Raw genomic sequence first — 23,201 nt, 5'->3', positions numbered from 1 at the left:
GTGATATTAAAGTGTATGAGCCCAGTTATAAGGTTTTGTAATATATAGATAGATAAATTTTTGAGTTAGTGTGTTTTGGTTAAGCAATTTCTTTTATGTCAGTGTGCCTGTTGTAGGATAAGACCATCAACAGAAAATTTACAGAATTCAAATTCAGGATGAATAAAATAGAGTATAGGTCTTGGAACAAGGGTCAAATCATGTGAGTAATATGTAAAACATTTTGGTTAGCCTGTAAATTTAAATTTTTTATTGGCTAAGTATTATAGTTCCCAATCCCTGAACATAATACAGTATATCATATAAATGACTTTCATAAATATTTTCAGGCCATAGTAATTTTTCTAGACCTATTTTTGGAAGTGAAGTATTTAGGAATATACAGTATATAGAACTAGGGGAATATTTCATTCAGAATTCTATTGTTGGTGAATTTAATTCTGGTATGATATGCTGTATTAATGTTACCTCCAGTAAATACAATTCCCTCCAGATTTAGCTATTACACTTCGGTGTTAGCTCTTGGTCAGTGTTTTAGAACAGTAGACATAGTCTACGGTAAGGAATAGTCTTAATTGGTAAAACTAAGATAGCTGAATTTGGAAGGAACTCTTAATAGTAATGGATTTGGGGATTTTTTAGGTTCCTTGGTTAATGTTTGTTTCTTTTGTCTGTTTCTTTTTCTTTCATTTCTACACATTCATGCAGTATTTCATGGTTCTATCAAAGCAGCAGTAAAAAAAATACTCTTGACGCATGAAAATTAACTGGTGAGGGGCCTCATTGCTATTTTTAAATTGTAGTTTTATTTTTAAATAGTCTTTTTTTAATCAGAGGATCAGATGCATGACTTTTTTTTTTTTTAATGGATGCAGATCTTCTATCAGGTGTCTCACAATAAATTCAAGAGGATTTTAGTTTGCCAGAAATGTTGCAAATGCACTAATTTGAGTAAGATGTTGATACTGAATATATCCTCTTGAGACATAATTTTGCATGCAAAATTATCCCATAATCTTTGTAGGTTTGTTAATATTGATGCATTACTGCCCTATATCTAAATGATCTTCTCCCCCTTCCCCTCCATAACTCTTGGTATCTAAATTGATGACAGCTCTGACACAAGCAAGATAACAGTGCTGTGTAGTATACATTTGTTTATATTATCGGCACTTCTCAGTATAGGTGGAAGGAACCATTACCTTTATTTAACAGTGGTTTTTCTTTTTTGTTGTTGTGTTTTACAGTTCTTTTCCCTGGTTCAGCCTGAACTATATACCAGGCCCTGCTGAAAATACCACCCAACAGTTTTCTTCTGCAGCTTATCCAGTTTCTCTTAAGTGCCCTGTACATATTGTATGTTTTATGATGAGATGCAGTTTCTTAATATGTATTACAGAAATACTACTGGTATTTGCAAATATGTAGTTTAATTGTATTATTGAACTCTCATTTTGGGGGCTTGGGCACATTAACAGATTAATCCATCTGTATAGGGCTTTTGCTGTTGGATAGAATTTAAATTGTCTACATAAATATTTGTTTTAGGACCCTTAGATTTTATCTGAATACACAGATTAGGCTTTAAAAACAGATATATATGTCATTTTTGGCTTAAGGAGTTTGGCTAAGTTAGCTTTTCAACTGGCACTGTATGGCAGCATTTTTTGGTATGGTTAGCATGGCACATGGTGAAACATAAAGCATTTTACTGTACAGGTAAGGAATGTGCCATGTTGTTTTACCTATCTCTCTTTCTCTCTCACTCCCATGCACACATCCTGTGTGTATTCAGAGACCTTCAGAAACATTCATATTCATTTTCATGAGTCAGCAAAAGCCCTACGCTTGATTCCAACAGAATATTTCCTTTACATACTTTCTTCTCTTAATTTTTACAAAATTTGTATGGTAGGTGTAAAAGAAAATCATAGTAACTGTACCATATTATTAACCCCTAAATCAAACTTTTTTTGTCTTGTGTATCTTGATTTTTCTGTGTGCTTTATAGTGAAGCAGCCGACACGAGTCGTTGTTCATAAAACAGCTTTTGAAAGTTGAGAGCACACCCCTGGAGAACCGACTGTGCTTGCTTACGTTTGGTTCATGACTTAAAAATCGAGTACAGGTGATGAAATCTTGGCAGTGTTAACAAAAAAGTAGTGTGTATTGTGCTATTTTTTTTTTACTCTAGAAACTTAACCATTTGTAGAGAAAAAGGAAACAAATTTTCACACATTGAAGTTCATTCTGACATAAAATTAATGATAAATAATCATAGAAATCAAGCTTTGTATTTTAGCGAACATAAGTACTTTCAACAAACTCAGGTGGTGTATCAGGGAGACATTTTCTGGGTGTTTTTGTGTGTTTTCTGTCTTAGAAAAGAATGTGTTCTAATGCAAGGATGTTTCTCTGCAGGAGTTATTCCTGATGAAGCTAAGGCTTTGTCTCTGTTGGCACCAGCTAATGCAGTGGCAGGTCTTCTGCCTGGTGGTGGACTCCTGCCTACTCCTAACCCACTTACCCAGGTACTAGTTCTATTGAATTCTTAAAGGGTGGGGAAAAAAACAATTGTGGATAAAGCTAAACATATTTGAGCTTTGTAAGTACTCATAAGATTCTAGTTCAGATAGCATTATCACATGTCTATATCAAAGTCACAAATAGTGTAGAAGATCTCTTAGACTTGTATTTTAAGAACATTCTGAAAAATCATAAAATATCTGTTCTATATCACTTTTACCATTGGCTCTCAAAATAACCCATAAGTAGTTTTGGAACAGTCTCGTGAGGCATGAACACTTCTCTGAACACACTGTTAAAAATATGTTCATTTGGACCAGGAAAGAAAACTGAGGTTAAAATTTCACAAGTGAGCCCTTCATTTTTTTTCCTTCCCTTTTATCTTTTCCTGTTATTTGGGGGGTTTTGAATTACATAGGTGGCTTGAAAACAAAGGCAATTCTTGATGGAGATGTTTGATATGGGAATGTGAAAGAAAATTGGTTGCAATAGTGTTTCTAACACTGACAATGCTGTACGAAACTTATCATTTTAGAACTAAAAGGCACTTTAAATACTGTGTATTCTAATTACTGAGATTGTAACTGGTCAGTAGTTTCAAAGATTGTAGTGGATGATGAGCCTCAACTGGAAATTTATAAAAGCATTCTTTCTAGTGTATCATTTTGCCTGTGTAAATAATTGACTAATTGACTCTTAACTATGAAGTGCACTATAGAATGAAAGATTAGGAGTTCCTAAGCTTTTTCAGTGTGACTTTTATCACTTAACTCCTAGGTTTTTTCTTTTAACCTATAAAATGAGGATCTGAGTAATTTTCTTCATTGTTTGTTTTGTTTTTGTTTTTGTTTTGTTTGTTTTTGTTTTTTTGAGATGGACAGAGTCTCGCCCTGTCACCCAAGCCAGAGTGCAATGGCACAATCTCGGCTCACCGCAGTCTCCACCTCCCTGATTCAAGTGATTCTGTCCCAGCCTCCCGAATAGCAGGGACTACAGGCGCGCCACCATGCCTGGCTAATTTTTGTATTTTTAGTAGGGATGGGATTTCACCATGTTGGCCAGGCTGGTCTTGAACTCTTGGCCTCAAGTGATCTGCCCACCTTGGCTTCCCAAAGTGCTGGGATTACAGGCGTGAGCCACCATGCCCAGTCCAGATCTGGGTAATTTTCTAAATTCCTTTAATGTATAAAGCTATGCAATAGCTATGTTGGACAGTAAGTTAAAATAGTATTAACACAGCATTTTGCCTGTACTGAATAAACAGTTAAATTACAGGAAGTTTGATAGTTTGTATTTACTAAATAAATTGAAACAAGGAGAACTTGTAGCACAGTGTGGAGAAGGTGAGGCTGTTTCAAAAGCTACAGATGGTTTTAAAGTAGCCTCACTTTCATGGTTTGTGTCTATTACATTATGGATTAATCAGAATTGTGTCAAGCAGGTGGCAGAACCCTGCAGTGATTTGAACAGGGAACATTTAAGGAATTACTAACTAGTGATAAGAGATTACTAGGGGAACTCTAATGAATACAGGAATCACAAGTATAAGAAACAACCACTACCTCTGAGGCTGAAGCAGAAGGAACACCCATTTAGTTCAGGGGACTCCTCTTTCCCCATCTATGCTGAAACTTAGATTTGTTTTGGAAGGGTGACTAGTAAATAAGTTCTCTCGGGTGCCCTGGGGAGCTGCATAAGGAGTTGGTACTGAAACTCACTGAGAGGTGAGGGCTACTGGGTGTTTGACATGGTGCTGCAGGAATAATCAGAAAGGGGACACAGGAACCAGGAAGAGCCCCTTCCTTAGTCAGTGTCCTTCCAGCACTCTTTCCAAATGAAGTCTTATATCATGGCAACTGTCAAAGGAGAAATGCTTTATAAAGGTCCTGCCTCTAGTATCACAAAACAGCAGGGCAAAGAATAGTAGATTTGGATCCTGAGAAGCAATAAATAATTAAAATCAGCACAAGAATATGTTGAAATATTTTGTCTTTTTTTCTTAATCTAGGATTTAGGGCGGAAATGTGTTGTAATGGATAGAACATGGGTGTCATATAGAGCAAGACCCCTATTTCTGTTAATAGATTGTTATTGGACCACAGCCATTTGTTTAGGTATCGTCTCTGGCTGCTTTCAAGCTATGATGGCAGTAGTCTTATGGTTTGTGTACAACTGAGGAGTTGTACGGAGACCATGTAGCCTGAAAACTCAAGTTGTTATCTGACCCTTTACGTTAAAAAAGTATTAACCCCTGGTATAAGGAACTGAAATGAAGTTTTAAATAAATAAAATTTGACATTTCACAGATTGGCGCTGTTCCACTGGCTGCTTTGGGGGCTCCTACTCTTGACCCTGCCCTTGCTGCACTTGGGCTTCCTGGAGCAAACTTGAACTCTCAGGTATAACTTAGTAACTTCAAGCTTTTCACCCATTTTTACAGAAGATCTGTTTCATTAACTGTTGGTTTGCATTTCAAGAGCAGAAGCTAATGGCTATGTTGTAGTAATTTTTTTTCTTGTTTAAACTTGTCAGAGCTTTAAACAGTCACTGAATGACTAACTCCTTATCCATTAATGGATTTCTTATATATAGTTCAAAATAGAAAATAGGTTCACAGGAAGCCAGTACATTATCAGTGTGTCATAGAGTCAGAGTAGTCATGAAAAGATAGGAATGTGGTTTATAATTTTTCTATCATGGAAATTTTTCTTTTAATTTAGCTAACCTTTTTTTCTGAAGTTCTTCGTAGAGATCTTTTGTATTATATTGGCTAAGCTGTTTTGAGTTTTACATGTTTCTTTATGTCAAAAAGTCTTAAAGGAGACATAATTCTATAATATCTAGACTGTTCAGCCTCATAATCTTTAGATAACTTGCTGAAGCTGCTGTATCCAATACTGTAGCTACTGATGTCACCGGTTTTTGTTTTGTTTTGTTTTTGTTTTTAATGTGGCTACTAAAAAATTTATGTTTCATGGCATGTAGCCTGCATGGATTTCTGTTGTTCAGTTTTCTGCCTAGAAAATATTGGTCATTTATTGTTTTATGTATTCTCATTGTTCTTATGTATTATTTTTTGCAGTCTCTTGCTGCAGATCAGTTGCTGAAGCTTATGAGTACTGTTGATCCCAAGTAAGCATTTTTTCTTTGTGTTCATTGGTGATGTGGTATCTGAATGTCTACAGAATTAGAGTTTTTTTGATAGCTTATAAGAAAGTTATCAAGTTATCTTTTCTCAAGACAAGCAATATATATTGTTACCTAGAAACAAGGAGAGAAATACAGAAGTAAGTAAGGTCCTCTAAAATATTTTGTTTTAGTGTCATTTGAGTCTTGAATAGTAATTGTAAATGACTTATACCTGGATGATAGCAAAAGAGCTAATAAGGGGACAACTTCGTTTGAAGATCAGAGGCTGAGTCCTGAGGATAGTAGGAGTTAGAGGCAAAGCTGAGGGAATCCCTATCCCAGAGCAAAGTAGTATTACATATTATATAATTATTAGCCAACATTTTATTTTAGGTGCTTTTGATAAGTGCTCTTCATGCTGTCACAGAAATTGTTTCTGACTTGATGATGTGACAAATTCATCAGTTTTTTTCACTGGTTATTTGTTGGCATAATAAATTTGAACTTTATACCTTTTCCCCTTAACTTGGTGAAAGTCACTATCAGTAAGTGAGAGCATGAAAAGGACAGAATCGTTCGACTTCAGTAGTTAGTGGCCTTTTTTCTTAGAAATTAGCTAAAAATAAAACCAAGCATGTACCCATCACCCAGCTTATAAAATAAAATAATACCAATACAGTTGACGCTTCCTATATACCCATTATTTATTACATTTCCCATTCTGCCCACAAATAACTACTAAATTTGGTATCTATAATTTTTTTTCTTTCTTTCTTTTTTTTTTTTTGAGACGAGTCTCACTCTGTTGCCCAAGCTGGAGTGCAGTGGCGCAAACTCAGCTCACTGCAACCTCTGCCTCCCAGATTCAAGCAATTCTTTTGTCTCAGCCTCCCAAGTAGCTGGGACTAAAGGCACAAGCCACCACGTCCGGCTAATTTTTTGTACTTTTAGTAGAGACGGGGTTTCACCATGTTAGCCAGGATGGCCTCGATCTCCTGACCTCATGATACACCCGCCAAGGCCTCCCAAAGTGCTGGGCTTACAGGCATGAGCCACCGTACCCGGCCTACAATTTTTTTTTACATGTGTAAACCTGTAAGGAGTATCTTTAGCCTTTCCACTCAAGACTTCATGTGTAATTTTGGTAGGCCTTTGGCCTTAGCCTCAGTTCCTCCCCACCTACAAAGTAAAAGGTAATGCTTTTCCCCAAAAAGTTACTATGTCATAATTTTTTTTTTTTTTTTTTTTTTGAGACGGAATCTCGCTCTGTCGCCCAGGCTGGAGTGCAGTGGCGCGATCTCTGCCTCCTGGGTTCAAGCAATTCTGCTGTCTCAGCCTCCTGAGTAGCTGGGACTACAGGCGCCCGCCACCATGCCTGGCTAGTTTTTTGTATTTTGAGTAGAGACGGGATTTCACCATGTTAGCCAGTATGATCTTCATCTCCTGACCTCGTGATCCACCCGCCTTGGCCTCCCAAAGGCTGGGATTACAGGCGTGAGCCACCACACCTGGCCAAAAATTTTTAATTTATGAATAAAAGTTCTTAGCATCAGCATATTTTCTTGTACTGGCATTTCTAAAAATGTGTTTGTTTATGGAAAGTTAATGGATGTTCAGCAAAATAGGTATTTTTTTAATTCCAGATGACTCTTAGTCATTAAAATAAATACTTGTAAATATTCAAAACAGTGCTGTACTATATATTGTTTACCAAAGTTATCATGGAGTCCTCCCCTCCCTTTTTTTGAAGGAATATTTTGCTAAAATGATGTTATATACTTCAGTATTTATTTGAAATGCTGGTGTGCATTTTAAAATATTTCAGATCCCATTTCTTGGTTCTGTTTCAGGTTGAATCATGTAGCTGCTGGTCTCGTTTCACCAAGTCTGAAATCGGACACCTCTAGTAAAGAAATAGAGGAAGCTATGAAAAGAGTACGAGAAGCACAGTCCCTAATTTCTGCTGCTATAGAACCAGGTAAACAATGTTTATGCAATTTTGTTGTGTGATTCTTGGCAAAAATGATTTTGACATAAATGTGGAATTGTGTTGAGTGACACCCTAGTCGTTTAAAATGTTGTAAATTCTGATAAAAGATTGTATAGTGGAGTGCCACTCAGATGTATTTGGAGACAATTCTGGTGGTCACAGGAGTACCAACTGCATCTAGAGGGCAAAGGACCAACATGTTGCTAGATATCCTGCAACAAACAGCACAGCCTTCCACAGCAGTGGTTAATCTAGTCCAAAATGTCAGTAGGATTATCTAATACTTGATATAATATTTTGTTTCTCTTATTATTTATGTTTATCCAAGTTGGGATAGCCTAATTTTAAACTTTTTCATTGATCAAGAGAACCTAGTGAAAATGCTTCTGTTTAAAATGATATTTCTTTAAAGAAAATTAGTTTTCTTCTTTGCAGATTGTCTGTTTGAGATTAAATGAATAGATATATTATCTGCCCATATATATTTAGATCTATGGCCCTGGATTTTCTTTCTTATAAATATCTTATTCATTAATAAATGGGAATGTTTTTTAATGTGCCTATTATTAGGAAAATAATTTTAAAGTATAATAGTGGATAAACTGATAACAAAGGCTTTATATGTGTTATGTTATTTAACCAGGAAAATGTCAAATAATTAGCCACAGTCACATGGCAAGCAGTAGGAACTTTTAGATAGCACAGCCAGGTGTATGTAAAGTTTACGACACACCATGTTCTAACTGCTGTTTATATTGAAAATACATGATTAAAATGACTGAATGTAGTTTTTTTTATGAACTGATGTTTTTACCAATATTTTTATGAATTTATTATAATGACATTCACAATAAATTGAACCCTATTAATGAAATGACTTAAATGTAAAAGAAACTCAGTCTCACTTTGATGATAGTTAATGAATGTAGAATACAATGACTTTATTTCTCTTGTTATGTCCGCAGTTAAGGAATTTCTTATGTGTAGTTCTAGATCTCCTTTCTATACTTACACAATTGAAAATTGGTAGGGAAGAGGAGTGATGAGCAGATAACAGGAAGCGAGCTAGCTTACTAAAATCTGATTCTGTCACAGAAGTAGACTAAAATCAGTGAGTGAATCATGACTCTGCATTTGGGGGCCAAATATTGAGTCTGTGAAGAACCAAGGAAAGGAAAGGGGACCCCTCATTTAGAACCTTGTCAAGAGTAAATCAGAGCCAAAGAATGAGAAATTTACCCTCTTTGTAGATTGCTTTACAGAAAACACTTCACAGCCTCTTAAGTCTGGCAAGTGAAATAGTCAAAGGAACCTTTAGCTAGCTGAGAATTAGAAGTCTGATTTGGATCTACCAAAAGCTTGGATGATTTGCAATTTATAGTATTTCAGTAAGCTTCAAAATCATGATTATAAAATGGTTACTTGTGACATTCAAGGGTTGTATGTAAAAGCTGAAAACTAAGGTGAAAAATTATTAGAATAACTTCTGAAACGGAATAATCTTCCTATTTGATGTGTTTTTTTGTATGTTTGTTTTTGTTTTTGAGGGGTCTCACTCTGTTGCCGAGGCTGGAGTACAGTGGTGCAATCACAGCTCACTGCACCCTCCATCTCCAGGCTCAAGCAATCCTCCCAGCTCAGCCTCCCGAAGTACCTGGGACCACAGGCACACACCGCCATGCCCAGCTAATTTTTGTATTTTTTGTAGAGATGAGGCCTCACTATATTGCCCAGGCTGGTCTTGAACTCCTGGACTGAAGTGTTCCTCCCACTGCAGCCTCTCAGAGTGCTGTGATTACAGGCATGAGCCACTGCGTCTGGCCCCTATTTAATGACTTCTAAATGCGAGCTCCTTTTCTTTTAAATATAGATAAGAAAGAAGAAAAAAGAAGGCATTCAAGATCAAGATCACGTTCTAGGAGGAGGAGGACTCCCTCATCTTCTAGACACAGGTTAGATTGCTTTTTAGTCAATTATACCTTAGACAAAGATATATATGTCACATCTTTTTTAATTTGTTATTAATCTGTTATCCTCTGGTTAAAGTGTTTTAGTAACCTCTGCTGTTAGAGTGTGTGAATGACTGTTCACACATGTAAAAAGTAAGAAAAGGTACAGACAAAATAGATGATTTATGCTCTAAAACCCCCAAAAATTCAGAGGTGGTAGGAAAGCATTGGAACTAGAGCAACAAAATGAAAAATAATTGATTCATTGAATTATACAAGTTTCCAAATACTGACTTATATTTGTTATCTAGTGTCAAAAAATGACATCTGGTAATACCACCTTAGATCTCATCAGTAAAATGCAAGTAGTAGGAATCTGGCATGCTCACAATAATGGAGTCATTTTCCAAAATTTAATTTTCTCAGATTTTTATCATTGGCAACAGATTCATCTGTTTTCCTTATATAATACACTTCGTTTATTTTTCAAAAAATTGTCTGCCAAATACCCAAGTCTGGATAATCATAGTTTGTAGATTCTCAAAGGTGATAATGAAAAAGCAGTTAGTTCAGCTCATAACTCAGACAGGTGTCTTCCTTAATATAGCCATTATACTTCATAAGCATCAGAAGTGATTTATGCATACTTGCCATTTCATCACACAGAATATTACTCAAGAGACTAGATTTAATTCTGCTACTATGTTAATAGTACTGAAGGGGGATTTAATAAAATTAACTTTACTGCTTCAAAAAAGACGTCTTTATAAAAGTGGCATTATTTTTTTTGTTTTACCGCAAGTGCATACAGAAATGCCAGTGAAGAAGATAGTGACTCCTAGGGCAGTTCAATAGCCCCTACCTTGATTTGTGTTTAAGAGTTCAGTGTTTTTACCCACTGTGGCTTTTGTGACATTGGTGCAAACGTCAACACAGTGGAAAAGGCAATAATTTGTTATTATTTTGAAAAAAATTTTGACCTTATGGACCCCATAAAAGGGTCTTAGAGCATCCACAGTTGTGCAAACGACAATATGAAAGCCATCGCTCTAGGTTATTCACCAACTATTTCAGCCATTCTTCGATTTTCTTAATTTCCAAACTCAATCCTAATTGGCCTGATTGCATCCTAGTTCTAGTCAGAACCTTTTAGGGTTGACATTCAGAAGTAGGATATTCCAGTTGTGGTCATTTACTGCAGCCAGTTTCAGCTTCTCTTTATATACCCCTCCATCACTGGACTTTTTTTTTTTTTTTTTTTTTTGAGACGGAGTCTCACTCTTGTTGCCCAGCCTGGAGTGCAATGGCACGATCTTGGCTCACCACAACTTCCGCCTCCTGAGTTCAAGCGATTCTCCTGCTTCAGCCTCCTGAATAGCTGGGATTACAGGTGTGTGCCACCACGCCCGGCTAATTTTGTATTTTTAGTAGAGACTGGGTTTTTCCATGTTGGTCAGGCTCATCTCAAACCCGCGACCTCAGGTAATCCACCCACCTTGGCCTCCCAAAGTGCTGGGATTACAGGTGTGAGCCACCGTGCGCGGCCAGTCACCCCTTGACTCTTAAACCTTCACTCCTGGGTTCATCTCTTCTGGAACCCAGTTCTGTCAGTTGTCTGCCTTTTCTTAGTGTCTGTTACCCCTTAGTTTTTACCAAGGGTTAGATAAAACCATTTCTCCTATTGTCAGGATTTTTGAAAGAGCAGTGTGACTTGAATCCTAGACTTTGTCACGTCTCTATTAAAAGCATTTATATCATAAAATATCTAAAAAGTCACATTTCTGTCTCAGAGATGACCTTTTCACTCTTTTTATTATCTTCTAATATCATTTTCTTACTTTAAGTCATTTCTTGGGGTATTACAGGGGTTATCCTGTATGCTATGTCGGTTTATTCCCTGTCACCCACCTTATCCCACTCTGTCTCATTCTTAGAGTTGTCTTTCAGAAACCCAAATACAGATCATGTCACAGATACTGAGAAGCTCCTTATTGCCTTGATAAGGTGATAGATAAAACCTTAGAATAGCTTTCAGGGTTCTTTACTATTTCGTCTGGTTTATCTTTTTACACATGTCATTTGCCACTCCAAAAGTTACAGGACTAATTGCCTCAACATACCATTTTCTTTATGTCTTCATGTTTTTGCTCATGATCCTTTCTGCCTAATGCTTTCCCACATCTTCCATTTCTGCCTTGAGGAGCTCCTTTTTCTTTCTTCAAGATACAATGCTTGCAGTCTTAATCTTCCATGACAGTGCTCTCATAGTTTAACCTCTGCAATAGGATATACCTCATAATATGATTACTACAATTTATATGTGTTTCCCTTTACCGAACTCTTATTAAAAAGGAGAGCCTGGGCCTGGCGGGGTGGTTCATGCCTGTAGTCCCAGCACTTGGGGAGGCCGAGGCGGGTGGATCACGAGGTCAGGAGATTGAGACCAGCCTGGCCAACATAGTGAAACCCCGTCTCTACTAAAAACACACAAATCAGCTGAGTGTGGTGGCGCGCGCACCTGTAATCCCAGCTACTTGGGAGGCTGAGGCAGGAGAATCGCTTGAACCTGGGAGGCGGGGATTGCAGTGAGCTAAGATCGCGCCACTGCACTCCAGCTTGGTGACAGTGAGACTCCGTCTTAAAAAAAAAAAAAAAAGGGAGAGCCTGTGTCTTTTTCTTTGTATTAACTCTTAGTGGGACTCTCTCAGTTTAATATTAATTACTTTACTATGACCAGTGAAAAGTAGAAGTGAAATATTTCCCTGAATCCAGTTACTTGTAATACATTGTAACAGAGATCATTGTTGTGGGTTGTGGTAACACACACACACACCCCCCCACACACACACACCCCCCCCACACACACACACACACCACACACACACACACACACACACACACACACCCACCCAGGCTCAAGCCATCCTCCCACCTCAGCCTCCTGAGTAGCTGGGACTACAGGCATGCACCACCACACCTGGCTAATTTTTGCACCTCTTTTTTAATGTAGAGACAGGGTTTTGCCATGTTGCCCAGGCTGGTCTCAAACTCGAGCTCGAGCTGTTCGCCCACCTCGGCCTCCCAAAGTGCTGGGGTGACAGATACAAGCCACTGAGTCCAGCCCTGTTGTAGTATCAAGCATCACATAGTGTGTTAAATGACCATGACTTTCACAAGCTTTTTGACTTTATTAAAAATATGTTACACTAATCTCTTTTGCTGGTTGTTAAAAGCTCATATGAATTAGTAAGTATAGAAAAGTGACTGTAGTACATTCCCCTTGAAAGACAACTGTTTAATCTCTTACAATTATGATTCTGATTTTATATGCCTCTATTTCATTCAAAGTATATTATTGGTGCCTTTTATTTAAATCAGGCAGTGTAGTAATTGCTCAAGAATACAGTCATGAAAAGACTTACTTCCCGTGTCTTTGTGGAGTCTATGGTAGGGTAGTTAAGTACATAAAAACGTCTTAGGATGTGGAGATGTTATTGCAAGGAATTGTTTAGTAAATAGTTTCAAATATGGCTGAAAATAAGAGATTAAAATTAAAGTTAATTGAGTTCAATAACTCAAATAGTTTATTAAGGCATTACTATGGGTTTTGAGGCAGTTTTAGGGAGTTATGGCAACAGAAGCTATATTAGTACATCAGTAAGAGGAAAGAAGGACATCAATATTTAATGTACAGTCCCTCCGTATATGCAGGGGATTGGTTACAGATCCACCTATACCAGAATCTATGCATGCTCAAGTCCTCTGGAATCCACATATAGGAAAAGTCAGTCCTGACTATACATGGGTTCCTCATCCTTCAAATACTGTTTTTAATCCACATTTGGTTGGTGGCAAAAAAAAAAAAAAAACAGTGTGTAAGTGGACCCATGCCGTTAAAGCTCATGTTATTCAAGGGTCACTTGAGTGTGCCTACACTAAGGCACCGAGCTAGACTCTATATACTGCATTTAATCTTTGTCATTATTTGGTGATGGAGGTGTTGATGATGGAGGGGTTACTATCCTTGACTGCTGAAGTAACAAGGTCATAGAGGTTAGATAATACTCTTAAGTTACCTGGCTTATAAATGAGAGTTTAACACAAGTCTTTAAGATGTCCATACTCTTGTACCTTGAAAAGAAAAGTAGGCAGAAAATTTAGACTAGATTTGAAATGTTGCACAGAAAGAAGTTGAATGGTCACTAAAAGTTAAGTGATCAAGACTAAGCAAAGGATTGCAACTTATTTTTAATTTTTAAAATAGAAGAGAATGGGCTGGGTGTGGTGGTTAATGCCTATAATCCCAACTCTGGGAGGTCAAGGTGGGCTGGTGGCATGAGCCCAGGAGTTCAAGACCATCCTGGGCAACATGGCAAAACCCCGTCGCTTAAAAAGTAAAGGAGAATGAGTTTTAATGCAGTAGGGAGGATGACAGCATCTAAAGGTTAATTGTGCTTCTTACGTCCTGGAAGAGCCAGGTCAGGACACAATGGATGGGGGCTCGGTTCAGGGAGTAGAGAAACAGATATGTCAGGGAAAAATGAGAGTAAAAGAGGCAGTTTATACAAATTGTATATATCTATAAAAGGTCTGCATTGCCTGGAATTTCCTAAATTGTGGATTAAACGAGTGGAATTTGTTTCAGAGAAAAATTCGAAATCGGAGATGGCAACACAATAAGTGGTTTCTCTTTATAAAATAGGAATAATAGTGGCATTTACTTTATGGACTTATGAGACCAATTTGTAGTTTATATATAGCATGATATAAGTATTTGATTTATGATGAGGAAGGTTTAAGCTGCACTAATGAGGAATCAAATAAGAAATACATGCTAAAATGCTGTATAATTGTATAAGATGATGCAATAAGTCATATTTTTATTCTCCTTCATGATCTAGTAGTATTTTTAACCTTGGAGTTGTAAGTACAGTGGGCATAGAAGGACCTATCTGACAGGTTGAGCAAATCATTAAAAGATGAGGAATTCCAAGTGTTAAAAGGTATTACTAATTTCTAAGGTGTTGAAGGTGTTTGTTCTATGGGCTAAATAATAGCAACTGGAAGGGAATTATCCCCCATTTAATTGTTTAGTCTATATGTCTGAATCTTTTGTCTGATAATAAGCACAAAATTTATAGTCTTTTTGCATTTATACACATGTATTGGCTTCCTTTTACATTATTAGGCGGTCAAGAAGCAGATCGAGACGGCGGTCACATTCTAAGTCTAGGAGTCGGCGACGATCCAAAAGCCCAAGACGGAGAAGATCTCATTCCAGAGAAAGAGGTAGAAGGTCAAGGAGCACATCAAAAACAAGGTATAGCATTGGGTGAGAAAGCAAATTTTAGGGTTCCCAATACCCCTAGTACTGTGCTACTTAGTAACAAAAGAGGTGGTTGGAGGGGGGGGGCCAGAGAAATAGGGCTAGACAGGGGAAGAAACTGTCAATATTTGAGTTTGAGGAGGCTGACGTTTGTTTTCTGGTGCTTCCTTGTAAACTGAAACTTCAGCTTACAGCTGAGGGCCTAAGTAAAATTTCTTAGTAGTAGGAATTGTTAGCTGTCCTGCTACCTTCTTTCATAAGAAACACCTTAACGTTTTATTTCCGTCTAAAAATACATTCAAAAACCAGTCTTTTCGTGTAAAGCCACTTTTAAATTAGTATGCCCCCAGTCATTTATAGTTGTGAGGCATACAATTTCACAGCACTTAATTTTTTTAGCAACTGCTTTTTATCTCTTGCTAAAATATTTATCTTAATTTTCTAGAAGCAACTGTATATTTGGCATTATTTTGTTCATTTATATATTTAGTTAAATCATGTCATTAAAGTAAGTACAGCTGGGGACACAACATAACTTACTCTTTCTTGGGAAGCATAAAACTAAACTGATGAGAACAGAAGAGTGGGGGTAGCTTTACTATCGTTGTTAAACCTGTAATAATGGGGCTTTTAGTCCTTACGTGCTGCAGAGTGAATCAAACAAGGTAGATTAATAGAACAGTTATACAAAGGAATTAAGCATTTCTTTAAGGACTTCCTGATTACTAGGAGAGGAGTGATGGATTTAATTACAGGGGAGGAACTGTTAAATGATGATTGCTACTTGCTGATATTGGAAGAGGTTTGAGAATGACTCGAGTATTAAATTCTGAAAGATTTGACTAGACTCAATGGGGGGCATGCTTTCAGGTGGAGAATGGTGTTTCTTGAAGTAATATTTTGATGTAGTAGGACTAGAAAATGAGGTCAGAAAAATAGAATGAGACAGTTCGTGTAAGGCTTTGTTGTTCACACTATGCACTTGATCCAGGAGGCAACTGGAATGGGTTGAAAATGGTGAACAGGAAATTAATATTTTCAGGTTTGTACTTTAAAAGATTTCTGACAGAGTACAGAATCAGTTTATGGAAGGTATGAATGGGACCTACTGGGGGACTGTTCTAGTAATCTAGGAGTTAGATGATAAAGATTCAAATGAAGAGGGAACCGATGATAAAGATTGAATGAAGAGGGAACCGAGGATGACCAGAGAAGGGAAAAAAATGAAATAGAGAATACGAATGGAAAGATTAGCTTAGAACAGTAAGAGAGGGATACTTTGATTCCTAAAATTAGAGAATAGTTAAAGAGGGGGGTTGTTTATGAGACGTCTCATTCAACAAATATATATCGTTTATCTACTCTTTGCTTAGAGTCTTGGGGAGAATGATGATCTTGGGGAAAAAATACTGTGAGGAGTAAAAATTTATAGGAATCTGTAAAAAAAAAAAATGAGTTATGGCTGTAGTCAAAATCTGTTGATATTTTCTAATAAGCCCTGAATAGTTCATAATATATAGCAGCAGAAAAAGATAGAAGCTTGCTTGATCCATGATAGAGGTTGACATGGGATGTGTGTTTTGGAAGAATATTCATGATATTGATGGATGATTTTGGTAGTGCTCTATGGGTTTTGGCCTGATAGGAGAGGTGGGTTGGGAAAGTGGTAATCAGCTGAGAGAAAAAGGAGTCTTGAGGAGCCTAGAGACAGTTAACTTATTGGTGTTTACCAAGCATATTCAAGCCAACATCCTAGTTATTTTCTCACCCATAGTCTACTTTAGTCTACTCAGGAGAAAACCTAGGAAAATAGGATTTTAAAAGAAGTTATTGTACTTCAAATATGCCACATAAAGTATTATTTTTAAAACAGTTTCTGTCAGAATAACATTTATGCTTTTAAGGATGGGATTAGATCTGATTATATTTTTGTGTTTGTAGTGCTATGTAAATTGGCATCAGCTGAGTCTTCTAATGCATTCATAAATTGTGTTCATTTATTAGAGACAAAAAGAAAGAAGACAAAGAAAAGAAACGTTCTAAAACACCACCAAAAAGTTACAGCACAGCCAGACGTTCTAGAAGTGCAAGCAGGTAAGTTGGCATTGTGAATTCTTGCCAATTATTTTTTTAACTTTACTTCTAACAGTATCAGTACGCTGTCAGTATGAAGTCTTTTCCAGAACATAAGTATTTCAGTGTTGAAAAAAGTTACATTTTGCTGTTATTGAAAGTTTTTAAAAGGCAATTTGTGAAGAATAATGTAGTTTATTTTTCTTTTTACTTAATATTTTATGGTCTAGAGTATATTTGAAGTAACATGGAATTCAAGAGAGGTGAGTTTTTCTCTTTATAGTTTAAGTTTTAATGGCTAAACCATACTGAATTGTTCCATTAAGTAAGCTTATTATAGTAAGCTATATTTATCATCTGCATGTTAGTACTTGAGAATTTTTCTGTCCCTTTTAATGATTGTTGAATTAACGGGAAGCAATGCAGGTTCTGGTTTGTGTCATTCTTAGACTAATTCTATCTTTAAGCCGTCAGTGAAAATTGAAATGTTGCAGACTTTACTGCACAAAAAGCACATTTTCATACTTAATTTGGGATTTGTATGATATTAGTAAGGGCTGGACTTCATTCCATTTTTCAGATCTCATTCACATGTTTTGCTGCAGTGCTTGTTTTATTCATCAACATTACTTAAATTCACTAGGAGGTTCATGCCATATAAAAAAAAAAAATAACTGAAATGTATAAAAGACCTAAATGTAAGAGCCAAAACTATAAAACCTTTAGAAGGAAACAAAAGTGAATCTTTAAGACCATTAGCTTGGTGGTTTCCTAGATATGACTTCAAAAGCATAAGCAACAGAAGAAAAGAAAATTTTGGAATTCACCAAAATTTAAAACATTTGTATTTCAAAGGATACCATCAAGAAAGTAAAAACCTAGAGTGCTAGATAGAAAATTCTTTACATATTCTATATTAAGAACTCTTACAACTCAGCAATAAAAAGGCAACCCAATTTAAAAATGGCAAAGAATCTGTAGCCATTACTCCAAAGGAGATATGCAAATATCTAGTAAGTACATAAAATCTGTTCAACACCATTAGTCACCAAGGAAATACAAACCAGACCACAGTGAGATATGTCACAGTCACTAGGATGGTTATAAATAAAAAAGACAGATGATAGCTGAGCCTGACAAATGATAGTAAGTGTTGATTAGGATGTGGAGAAATTAGAACCCTGTGCATTGCTAGTATGATATAAACTGGTACAGGTGTTTTAGAAAACAGTCTGGCATTTCCTAAAAATGTTAAACATAGAGGTTTTTGACCCACCAGTTGTACTCCTGGGGAAAAATGAAAACATGTCCACAGAGAAACTTTTATGTGAATGTTTGTGGCATTATTTCCTAATAGCCAAAAAGTTAACTCAAATATCCATTAACAAATGGATAAACAGAATGGTATATCTATACAATTGAATATTTTTCAGCAATAAATAAGGTTGACATATGCTACAGTATGGATGAAACTTGCAAACATCCATGAAAGGCCATGTATTGTGTGAATCCTTTTATATGAAATGCCCAGAATAGGCAAATCCATAAAGATACCAAGTAGATTACTGATTGCTGAGGAGATAGAGAGGATTGGAGTGATAACTAAAGGGTAGGGAGTTTTTGGGGTGATGAAAATTTTCTTAAAAACTAAATTTTTAAGGATGAAAATGAAACCAAATATAAGTACAGAAGGAAATGCTGAATCAGGCCTGAGGGATAGGTGGCAAAGAGATAGAAAAGATGGAAAGTACTACATATATTTTCTTACCTTAAAAACTGTTGAGGCTTTTTTTTTTACCTGTTGCTTTATATAATACACTTGTAAGTGCCTTCTCATGCTGTATTGTTGGATCACTCTAAATTAAGGCATCTTCTGTGAGTTATTAAATACCCACTGTGTTTGTAGTTGTGCTACAGTCTGTTGAAGGACACGGAAATGTAATATAAAATATTTCTGCCGTCTAGAGAATTTGGAGTTTCAGTTACATAAGACAGTAGCAAAAAGTATAAGGTGCACAGTCGTGACAATGTTTGATAAGTGAATGCTCAGTTATGTGTAATGTTTCCAGGACAAGGGTCACAGAGGGCTATATAAGTAGAAAAAAAGCTTCATTTGGAAACTAGACAACTAATTACAGGGTTTTTTAAGTCTGATAACTTTTGAGAATCAGCAACAGAATTTTTTTTTTTTAAGTTACAGTAAAAAGGAGGGGAAGGCTGTATATCAGCTGTATATCTTCAAAGTAATTGGTGAAAGCAGGGTTATTGGGGAACTGCGGGGGGTGGGCGGCGATTTTGCTAGAGTATAAGGTTTCTACCTTTCCACTAACTAGTTCTCTGAATTTCATCTAATGATTTAAAGGTGAATGTGGGGATATTTTATTAGTAACTACCTTCTATATCACATTACTGAATTATTCTGTACTTACTCTGAACACTGAATGTTTGAACCAAAAACAAACTACTTCAGTAATAGTTTTACTTCACACGTCACCCCTCTCGCATTAGTTTTGTTAAATCAGTTTTTTCTCAAGCTTAATATTTCTAACATTTTGTCAGCAATTAAAAGAATTGCTAGAAATTAGGAGTTTTCTTGAGGGTAGTAAAGGGAAAGATTCATGGTTTGCAGATGATTATATTACTCACTTAATTGTTTAGCTTATACCAGTATTGTGAAACAATCTTTCATTTTTCTGTTTTTTTGAGACAGGGTCTCTCTCTGTTGCCCAGGCTGGAGTGCAGTGGCCCTGTCACAACTCACTCCAGCTTCAGCCTCCCCAGGCTCAAGTAATCTTCCTGCCTCTGCCTCCTGAGTAGCTGGGACTACAGGCATGCACCACCACACCTGGCTAATTTTTTTGTATTTTTTGTAGAGACAGAGTTTCACTATGTTGCCCAGGCTGGTCTGGAACTCCTGGGCTCAAGCAATCCCCTCACTTCAGCCTGCCAAAGTGCTGGGATTACAGGCGTGAGCCACTACATCCGGCCACATCTTTCATTGTTAGAATCATCTATGATGTGTCTGCATTTTTAAGATCACACTGTATTTTAAAACCTAGTTTGCACATTTGTGATTCTAGAGAGAGACGACGACGAAGAAGCAGGAGTGGAACAAGATCTCCTAAAAAGCCTCGGTCTCCTAAAAGAAAATTGTCTCGCTCACCATCCCCTAGGAGGTAAGAATGTTAATCATTTAAATGTATTTTTTATATTTTTCAGAGGTTTTTCATTTTAGAACTGTCCTGTAGTTTTTCTTTTCAGCAGTTACAGTTCTTAAGAATGTTTTAATGTATTCTCTTTCTGACTTGTGACTTAAACACCATTAAGGATTGAACATTTTAGTCCTATAAACAAGTTAGTTTTGTAGCCTGTGTTACTTGTGTACTTTGATCGTCCAAGGTTTTGAAGTTGGATCTTTGCTGTACTACTTATATCCTGTGAAGTTGAGTCAGGCTCATCATCTAAACAAGTTAAACCTGTTGCTGTACATTTTACTGTCATTCTAGACATAAAAAGGAGAAGAAGAAAGATAAAGACAAAGAAAGAAGTAGGGATGAAAGAGAACGATCAACAAGCAAGAAGAAGAAGAGTAAAGATAAGGAAAAGGACCGGGAAAGAAAATCAGAGAGTGACAAAGATGTAAAAGTATGTTTACAAATTGATTTATTTTTATATTTGGGTTGATGTTGGTACTTTCAGAAGTTATTTTTCTTTGGAGAAGTTTACTTTTATTATTCTCCTTGGCAAAGCAGGTTACACGGGATTATGATGAAGAGGAACAGGGATATGACAGTGAGAAAGAGAAAAAAGAAGAGAAGAAACCAATAGAAACAGGTTCCCCTAAAACAAAGGAATGCTCTGTGGAAAAGGGAACTGGTGATTCACTAAGAGAATCCAAAGTGAATGGGGATGATCATCATGAAGAAGACATGGATATGAGTGACTGAATATTGCCTCTGAGGGAATCCAACTGTATACCTGCATCAGTGTCATTCCTTTGTGTGATTTCTTAATGCTGTATTTGTTCATCTCAAACCTAGATGTATACAGCTCTGAGTTATAAATGGTTATAAAGCTCCTGTTACTGATATTAGTTATTTACATCAAAAAGCTTTTAGAAAATGGTACGAGGTAACCAATTCTTGTCATGGTGAAATCTGATTGAGTAACCAAGCAGTTATACTATTCTGGTGCTGCTTCATAACAAAAATGAAAAGCTGCATGCATCTACAGCAGGCATGGATTGTTTATGTCGTATGATATCCTTTATTAAGTAAGTTCACTTATAGTATTTCTATAATTTGATTCATTGCCGTAATAGAGCCATGTAGGAAATGCACTGATTGCATGTTATTGTGGCAAGAATATCCTAAATGTCATTAAAATCCTCCAACATGATGGATCTACTTATGGTCTTGTTTGTTGACATGACAAATTAACATTCTTATAGTTACATCTGGAAATGAGCATTTGAAATAGATAATCCTTTAAGCCTTGTGGCAAAATTTTTGTGGCTTTTGTTTAACTTTGAAAGGTTATTATGCACTAACCTTTTTTGGTGGCTAATTAGGGTTTAAATACAGAAACAAGATTTCAAATAAAACTGTCTTTGGCAGTGAGTAAATAGCAGCATATTTTGAAGTAGAGTTGTATACTTTTTCATAAGATGTTTGGGAATTTTTTTCCTGAAGTAATAATTTATTCCACATCTACATCAGTGAAAGCTATCTACCTATCCTGAGTCTATCTTAAAGGAAAAAAAAGAAAAAGAAAAACAAACCTTATCTCTTGCCCTTATTTTGAATTTTCCACTCTTTCATTAATTTGTTTTAAGCTCCATGTTGGAAAAAAGGGGTAGTGCATTTTAAATTGACCTTCATACGCTTTTAAAATAAGACAGATCTACTTGATAATGTACCTTTATTTGATCTCAAGTTGTATAAAACCAATAAATTTGTGTTACTGCAGTAGTAATCTTATGCACACGGTGATTTCATGTTATATATGCAAAGTAGTTAGGCAACTGTTTTCTTAGTTACAGAAGTTTCAAGCTTCACTTTTGTGCAGTAGAAACAAAAGTAGGCTACAGTCTGTGCCATGTTGATGTACAGTTTCTGAAATTGTTTTACAAGACTTTGATAATAAAACCCTTAAACTTATGTTCATGTTCCTGTAAAACCGTATTTGTATTTATTTACGCTATTGAATGTATGACATTTACCTCATTCATTTTACAAATTATTTCCCTTTCTGTCCACATGTTTCAGTATAGTTAAAAGAGGAAGTCTATCACTGTAGTGATAATTGCTATCAAAATTGTCAAAAATGATTTAATTTCTATCCAAAATAGTCCTTTTCTTAGCTTAGTATCATTTTATTGCTTATTTTTTGTGGGAATGGGGTTGGATAAAGCAATGAACTTTAGTATAAACAAATCCCATCTATATCTAGCAAATTTATATTTTCGGTGAAATATAGATATTTGCCTTTTCTGGAGTAGTAGAGAAGCTGTCGATATGTATCTACTGTACAGTACTAAATAGTATTCATTTATGAAATGAGTAGTGTTTGGGTGGCTGGGGTTAAGGGAAAATGAGACTTGGAATTGTAGCTTTTATCCAAGTTTTGAGTATAAATAGGGTTTTGTTTTGTTTTTTTAACCTAAAAACTGAAATGCCATATAGAAAAACAGCATTGTTTTTACAGTTTGTAGTAAGTAACTTTTTAAAGATTTTATCAAAAAATTTTGTCTATAGTGAGTAAAAAGTTCTAATAATGGTCCTAATCACTGCATTTTTAAAAAACAAAGTTCAACACAAATGACATTTGTTTTAAACTTTAGTAGATAAAAGGTGAACCATGTGACATGGGCATTTTTGGAAGTCAAAAACAAATTTCACATATGGTAAACCTAATAGCATTCACAGTCTGTTCCCTCACTTGTAATCTCTGAATACAAATATACTAGCTTTTCTAAAGGGAATCATTTTTTTTAAAGTAGTGCCACTGACAAGATGCTGCAGTGAAGATTATCCATTCTTAGGATATTTATTTTCAGTGAACATTTTCTGCACAAAGGTAGTGTTACACTGGGACACAGCCTTTTAACAGATAACCAGTTGAAATCAAACACTGCCTCCACACTGAGTTCTGTTGTGTATTTGATAGTAAATTGATTTAAAAATAAAAGTGGTTTTTGTTAGAAAAA

At 36.1% G+C, this 23,201-nt stretch overlaps 1 protein-coding gene across 11 annotated transcripts in view; it reads left to right on the top strand.

Moving 5' to 3' along the window:
• Positions 1–23,201, top strand: part of SRSF11 (serine and arginine rich splicing factor 11) — a 47,402-nt gene extending 24,201 nt beyond the window's left edge. For 3 of the 11 annotated variants that reach the window (XM_024243021.2, XM_009249079.4, XM_024243029.2), the window contains exons 4-13: positions 2,422–2,531; positions 4,833–4,925; positions 5,609–5,658; positions 7,506–7,633; positions 9,516–9,597; positions 14,783–14,914; positions 16,925–17,014; positions 20,074–20,169; positions 20,500–20,638; positions 20,746–22,152. In XM_024243021.2, coding sequence (XP_024098789.1) covers positions 2,422–2,531; positions 4,833–4,925; positions 5,609–5,658; positions 7,506–7,633; positions 9,516–9,597; positions 14,783–14,914; positions 16,925–17,014; positions 20,074–20,169; positions 20,500–20,638; positions 20,746–20,940 — 1,115 coding nt within the window. In that variant the 3' untranslated portion in view covers positions 20,941–22,152. Of the gene's footprint in view, positions 1–2,421; positions 2,532–4,832; positions 4,926–5,608; positions 5,659–7,505; positions 7,634–9,515; positions 9,598–14,782; positions 14,915–16,924; positions 17,015–20,052; positions 20,170–20,499; positions 20,639–20,742 lie in introns of all 11 variants that reach the window. The other 8 variants (XM_009249068.3, XM_024243009.3, XM_009249071.3 and 5 more) reach the window with 4 other exon arrangements.

The sequence above is a fragment of the Pongo abelii genome, chromosome 1, assembly GCF_028885655.2.
Source record: "Pongo abelii isolate AG06213 chromosome 1, NHGRI_mPonAbe1-v2.0_pri, whole genome shotgun sequence".
Lineage (NCBI taxonomy): Eukaryota > Metazoa > Chordata > Mammalia > Primates > Hominidae > Pongo > Pongo abelii.
This window is presented reverse-complemented; position numbering and strand designations above follow the sequence as displayed.